Source organism: Montipora foliosa, unplaced genomic scaffold (assembly GCF_036669935.1).
Source record: "Montipora foliosa isolate CH-2021 unplaced genomic scaffold, ASM3666993v2 scaffold_412, whole genome shotgun sequence".
Taxonomy (NCBI): Eukaryota; Metazoa; Cnidaria; class Anthozoa; order Scleractinia; family Acroporidae; genus Montipora; species Montipora foliosa.
The window spans coordinates 1,057,501-1,065,000 of record NW_027179715.1 but is presented as its reverse complement, the minus strand read 5'-3'; the positions used below and the strand labels follow the sequence as shown (position 1 = coordinate 1,065,000).

General features: G+C 39.7%; 1 protein-coding gene across 1 annotated transcript in view; it reads right to left on the bottom strand.

Moving 5' to 3' along the window:
* Positions 1-7,500, bottom strand: part of LOC137988280 (tolloid-like protein 2) — a 121,796-nt gene that overhangs the window by 15,298 nt on the left and 98,998 nt on the right. Inside the window, exons 8-9 of the mRNA XM_068834319.1 lie at positions 7,392-7,500; positions 6,808-6,952 (exon numbers count right to left, since the gene is read on the bottom strand). The exon at positions 7,392-7,500 is cut by the window's right edge and continues 128 nt beyond it. Coding sequence (XP_068690420.1) covers positions 6,808-6,952; positions 7,392-7,500 — 254 coding nt within the window. The remainder of the gene's footprint in view (positions 1-6,807; positions 6,953-7,391) is intronic.

The window sequence follows — 7,500 nt, the reverse complement described above, 5'->3', positions numbered from 1 at the left end:
TGTGTGGGCCCAGTTCCATCAGTAGGGCTAACGCTCACATGGTTCATATGGGATAGAAATCTAGCACTTCACGTTACACTACACTCTCTCCATTATGTTTTAAGTTGTTCTTTTCCATGCCAAGTTTAGTTCCTATACATGTTGATCGGCATTTGTATGCCTAAACTTAGTTTCTAACGTTTTCAACGTCAGTATCATCTTTGTTGTAACGCCGGTTTCAATAGCTTAGTTGTATTTTATGATATTTATTGTATTTCAGCTCGAACCGACTCTCAATTTTCGACCTCTGTCTTCAAGCTCAGTGGACGACTTACGCTTTTCATTGGTCCTTCGATATTTGAAAATCTGCTAATAATTACAATTCAAGTTATTGAAATTTCTGTCGAGTTCAAGTTATCAGACGCACCATTGGCTCTTCGGTAGCTATTCTCGAAGTTACATTAGGAATGTGTTAATGATCGTATACATCGGCCCGTGATCATCGCCGTTTCATAAAACATGCATGAAACTTAGCCTCTCTACTGCTAAATTAAATCTTAACTTACTACAAAGTTTAACAAAGTAAAACATATGAACAGATTTCATAACTACTAATAATGGGCGATCACGCATCATTTCGGTTTCAAAACTGTGATTGCAAAAGCTACAATTAAGGTCACTTGGATGATGAAAGTTGGTGGAAAAGACTAACATGGCGTATTCTAAATCACCTGTAGTTGTAATTGACGACGAGGGTTCGGCATCATGCCCTGAAGTCATGACCGGGATCGGGATTGGCCGATAAAAACGATCGGGATTTCGGGATGAACGGAAAATTTTGGTCACAATGGCGGGATTGAAGAACCCTATTGGGGACCCTCATAAATTAGTACTACGTTACTTAGTTTTGGAGTAGTTTTCATACAAATTACGTTTCATGTTTTCATTTCTAGACGGCTCTGCACTTGGTCATTTCCCAAAGAGTTGATTGATTTCGTTAATTAATGACTCACAGGACTGTTTCAAATCTCAAAACCAATCGATAACCCTTTTAATCTACAATTAAATTGAATTGAGACCTTGGCCTTCTAACATTGACACTAAATGTTATTCCACTACTTTTTTTTTTTTAACCTCTTATTTGATCTTAGCCACGTCCCCTTTCTTGAAATGAAGGAGCCCATGAAATAAATCAAGTTGATTGCTATTGACACATCACTTTTGGAGTAGAGGAAATGACAATAACTCAAGTACATTCGTATTTTTACAATACATGTTAGGCACAAATAACGATTTCATAGTTCTAAAACCGTCCTCCAGTTTTAGAACTATCAGGACATCATGAATCTCCATGAATTCCGATTACCACTGGATTAGTGGGCCTCAATTTACAAAACTGGGATAGGTTGTTTGCCAGGTGAGAGTTCTGTATTGCGAAAAACTGCGACCGAAGTCACCGTTTTTCGCTATACGGACCGACCCTTAGCTGGTAAATAACTTGTTAATTTTTTTCTTCTCTCTCCCTTCCTCTCTTAAATCACTTTTTAAATCATTGACTTGCATCGCTTTTGATAACGAATGTACTATTAAAGCGACTTACAAAGTGAACGTTTCAAAGAGGAAACCCTTGAGCCGTATCACGCAACAAAGAAGGTTTCCAACATACAACAGTGCGTTTCGGCGTTTAACATTTTTGTCTCAGTCTATACTGAGGGATACCAGAGTTAAGCCCCACAGTCGATGAAGTATTGCGAACGGGGATTGGCTCTGGTATGACGAACAATTTCGTTATCTGAGGCAATCTGCACCCGATAAATATCCATGTTATCAAATGCATTGGGAACTTTGGTTGAGGGCCCTCAGTTAATTTTCGGAGATCACAGTCGATGCCCAATATGCCCCAAACCTCAACACGCCAGCGTTTTCGTTCGAGTTTTTTCCCCCGAGGCACGTGTTGGACATTTCATGCCGGAAAACACTGCCAACGGTGTCAGTTCGAACACGTCTGCTATAAATGTGGAGCAAAGCACCCAGCAATTCAATGCTCAGTACAAACCCCTCAACAGCGGTCTGGTGGAGTTAAACCAAAAGGAAACTCTAGTCAAGTATCAGGCCCTTCACAGCCCGCCAGTAACCCCTGTAAGGGTGGAACGGCTTGAATGCCTCTTACACTGTTATGAGGAAAACAAAAAGCATTTTCTTGTCGATGGTTTCCGTTGTGGCTTTCGTGTTAATTTGTCGGTGATCGGCTTCCTTTTCAATCTCCTAATCTTAAAAGTGTCCTCGCCCAACCGGGAATTGCTAGAATGAAATTGCGCAAGGAATGCAACGCAGGCCGAATTGTGGGTCCTTTTAGAACTTCCCCTTTTTTGCGAACTTTCGTACCTCTCCCTTGGGCGTTGTACCCAAGAAAGACCCGTCTGAATTTCGTTTGATTCATCATTTATCCTATCCAAAAGGAAATTCGGTTAATGATGCTATTCCTGACTATTGTTCCTCGGTCAAATACGCATCCGTTAGTGATGCGATCACAGCCATTAAAGCCACTGGGGAAGGTTGTTTTTTTAGATAAAACCGACATCAAGTCGGCTTTTCGTATTATACCAATTCATCCTGCCGACAATTCCTTGCTGGGTACGAAGTTCCATAATTTGGTACCTCCCCATGGGTCTTCTTCTTCAACTTAACACTAAATCCCTGATCAACACCATTATACTCAGATGCTTGGATGTCTGCTTATTGATAATGTCAACAACGGCAGCATTATCAGTAAAGAACATTACACACTTATCAGTCATTAAATGCCCCCAAATGTGCGTCGCGAGGACAATTGGAAATAACTCTAAAACTGCAACGTTATAAGATTTCCACATAACCGGCCATTCGCCCCCGAACCAGTACTTACCAAAGACAGCCCCGAAGCCTATTGAGCCTGCTGCATCGGTATAAAGCTCAAGGGTATGCGACTTTTCCCATGTATCTTCAAGGGAAAATGATCCTGTTTCGAGCCTTTACATAAACGAATATGGTGGTGTGGCTGTCGGACGCCCTTGGTAAGACCGATCAGGCGACGAAGAAAAGCACGGCCCGGGACAATAAATTTACAAGTAAAATTTAGTAATCCTATTAAAGACTGAAGTTCTTTTAGCCTCACTGTGCGACGTCTATAAAAATTGTGCAAGAGCATGCGGCACTTTTGAAGCTTCTTTTCTCACCGAATCAAAGGTAATGCCTAAAAATTGCAATACTGTATCAGGGCCTACGGTTTTTTCCGGAGCAAAAGGTACTCCTAGATGATGGCATGAAGAAATAAAGTTGCCCAAGTCGGCCTCGCAACGGTCTTTGGTTTTAGCAATAAACAAAAAAAAATCGTCTAATATGTGCAACACCTATGAGGCACCCAGGCGATGAATAGACAACCACTCCAACGCGGTACTAAAAGCTTCAAGAATGTTGCATGTCGGCCTTGAAGATAAATTTTTCTCGATTTCCTTTTATTTTCTTCAATGTTTGTGGGTTTAGTATTTTACTGAACCACATGTCTTCTCAAGGGGTATTTAGCAAAGATATCTACCATGGCACTGTAATGATTTACGATACCAAAATAATATCGTGTACTAATAGAACTACATATTACGCAAGGACAACTTGAATCTCCTGAAAATAACAAAACGCAACTCAGTTGACAGTTATGGAAAAAAAAGCACTGTCAAGTTACTGCACTAGCACACGTACGCAATGCGTTCCTACTTTAAAAAAAATATCCCGTATCTCCTGAATTCTCCCTTCCCCCCGCCAAAAATCCTGTATCCCTACAATTTTTTCAAATATTCCGTGTTCTTATCGCTTCTTGGCCTTTTGGTTAAGATTAGTTTCTTGGCCAAGGGCTACGGTCAAGTACCATTGTACTACGTACGGTACTGTTTTCAGTGCCATAAGAGGCAGGCACAGAACAGCACAGTTTCGGCTGTTTGTCTGTTCTCTCGAAAAGCGATCACTGAGGTTTTTTGGTTTCGTTTTTGATAGTTTTTGTGTTCAGCTCGAGCGTTGAATCATGACGAACTTTTGTAGTTTCTGAGAACTATTTACTACTTGTAGCTTTTGTTGATATGAGTTTTGAATCGATGATAGAGAGAGTTTTGGCGATTTAAACCCGGACTGGACTACTGGATTTCAGCTTTTCTCGTAACGAGATTTCAAGTTATTGTGGAACGTTTGGTACCAAGTTATTCTAATGCTGAAATCAAGATTATGGAATTGTAAAATTAGAACTTTGGACTGTACTATAGAACACGTAATTACGGAATTTTAGATTTTTGAGCATTAAGAGAACTGGAGTACAGATGTTGTCTTCTTGTCTTCGCTACGGCAGATTTAAACAGTTTTCAAGCACCTAGACCGGGATTACGGAACCGGACTTCGAATACATGGCCCGGTTGTTCGAAAGCCGATTAACTTAATCCAATATAGCGTAAACTTTTATTTAATGTTTTTAACGTTTTGGCGGAAGTTTCCTTTGTTTATTTTTGTTTTTCAAGATTGACTTCTTCTAAGGTAAAGTTTTACCGATTATCAGCCTTGAACAGCATTTGGGAGTGGAAAATGAAACTCCTTTGTTAATTTTTAACCTGAGATTAGCGTCAATCAGCTTTTGAACAACTGGTGCAGGATGATAAGTTGCTGAATTGTGATTTGTAATACGTTTTTCGGATGATTAAGGCTGATCTTGTAATTTTTGGATGTGGGATTTGAACTGAAAGTCTCATTAAAAGAAAAATTATAATAATAAATAAATAAATAATCCCGTATCCTATCCTTGTCTATATTTGCAAATGTATTAACATTAATAATGAGTTTTTACAGCAAACAACTTCAAGTTATATTACAGATTTATCTTTCTGGTAATCTCTCGCCATTTTCCGAAGTTTACTTGTAGTTGAAGTTCACTTAGACTTGCCACAAGTCGACCTTACGATAATCCCAGGAGAAAATGTTTTGGCGAGCGAATCGTTATTTTTCTTACGCGAAGTAAATGAGCGAGCGACGAAGTCGCGAGAGGTCGACTTGTCTCGCTTGCAAGGTTTTCATTTGCGTCTCGCGCCAAAAAGGGGATGACGTCATTCGCAAGTCCTGCACTTGATGGCGCAATCCGACGAAAACAGTCGAACGTGTTTGTTTCTACGAAATCGAAAGAGGCAATTTGTTGACTTTGTGCTAAAGGTATCAGAAACAAAGATGAAATAAAACGAAAGCTTATTTTCGCTTGGAAAGGAAATCTCCAGTGGTATTTTTTGGACCAACACTTGTGCCGTGATTTGTGCTGATAGAAACGAAACACTAATTCGAAAGATTAGCAAGTAAGGGAAAGTTTCGAATCGTCAAGAAAGTCAATTGATTTCACTCATGAAAGATCAGTTAGGCTTCAGGTGTAGGAGACATACTAGACCGGGATTAAAAGATACATCTTAGTGAAACTTAAGCTGACCATTTAGCGATGCAATGACTCTCGTCAATGAATACACGTGCATTTTTAATTTTTTTGTTCCATTTGACGAAAAATGTGTCGATAGTCGTTGAGAATCGCCTCGGGACTTCCAAACACCAGTTTATACTTAAGATTTTAAATGTGTTGTCTCCTACATATGACGCTCTGATGCCACGACAATTGCGGCTGGAGACCAAATCTTTCGTGATTGAAATCAGTGGAACAATTACGAATACGATAGCATTGCAATCCTCTCCAAGTAAACGACCAAAAGCATACGGGACCAGTTGACAGGTCAGACTTTTCCCAGCTCTGGTTGGAGCAGACACAAACAGATCTATGCAAGACAGATATTCTTGAATTATTTTCCTCTGATAGTCGCGTAATTCGAAATACCCGGTGGTCTTATTAGCATGTTGGAAGTCACGCTTCACTGCGTGTGGCAAACTTTGATTGACAACTCTATCCCCTGGGGTCCACGAGGACTACTCTGATTGGCCTAGCTCAGCGACCCGTTTTTGGGTCGCTAAAATTGGCGCCAATCAAGTATGAAAAGTCCTTCGTTCCGCGCGTATCTAGACGAAGGACTTTTCGAAAGTCTAAAGTTCACTGTAACTGGACAATTTGTGTCAACTGTTTGCGAACTCCACGGATACGCCCATGTAGGCGTCTTGTTATGATTTATTTGTCGATACTTGGTATTAAAAGCTCTTTTACAAAGAAAGGAATGCATTTGTTTTCTCGAAAATTGTAGTGGTTATGATTAATTGGTAACAGGACTTCATGTCATCCAATTCGGTGATTAAACAAATCAAGTTTATTACTCGTATGATTACAGACCGAATTGGACTCCACTCAGTCCTATTACCATTATTTATGACGAACGCCAGCACTTGAGGATAATTTTTCAGCTTCTCCCCTAAATTAAATTAAACGCCCTTTCGACCAGTGTCACTTTTGAGGAACTACCACACCTTTGTCATATTAAAGAGGTTGAAATAGTCACAAAGTGATTACAACAACGTGAATATTATATTTTGAGACGACGTTCTCGTTTCCGTCGCCGTTGTCGTTGCTTAAAACTCTTTTGCATCAAAAGCAACTTTCGTTTCCGTCGTCGTTCTCGTTGCTTAAGCTCCCTACAAATACATCCAAACAGCCTTGAACAAACAGCATTTTTAGGATACATTATTTTACATTCGGGACTGCAGCCTTCATTTTGATCGTTTAGTGTTTGTTTCTAGCTTTCGAAAGTTACTACTGCTGCCAAGTTTGCGTATACGAGTGATTAAAGAAAGAAGCAACAAATACAAATGTTTTAGGAGTATCATCAGTTAACTCACAGCACTGTAGTAGTTGTTGGTATGTTGTTCAATATATGAGATGAATGTTTCCCGGTGCAGTTAAAGACGTTCTCAAATGGCAACCTCCAACCCCAATTGTCGGTGTCGCCGCGGCAGTGACACAAATTCACACAAACACGAAAATCTGTAAAAAGATAATCAAAGCCTTGTCAAAAAGTAAAGAAATTACCTAGCCTTTATGGGATTTGTTTTAACTCTCAAATTTTGGAAATGTAATTTATGCATTAAAGACAAGTGGCCAAGTTACAAAAATAAGATTATCATGTCGAGGAAGGTTTTTGGTGTTTCATGTTTGAGTGATCTTGTTTCAATTTAAAATAGATCATCTGCTTATAAACAAATGGAAATCGGGGTAAAACACAAAGCACTACAAAAGAAGATTCAGTGGTACTCAGGAGAAAATGGCTTGCGTAGATCTGTGAGCTGTAAACTATTGATAAGGGGTAATGATGTTATGGAAAAATCATTCTAGAATTCATCCTTTTATTGCTATAGCTTAAGTTTGCTTCGTGTGATAACGACGTAACCATACTCGAAGGGCAATAAGCTCAGTAAAATCTCACCTATGAGAGAAACGTGAAACGTCTTTGATTCAGTGCCAACTTCATTGGTAGCGATGCAACTATAGTTACCATCGTGGTTGATTTTGCTCCACACTATTCCCTCAGTCCC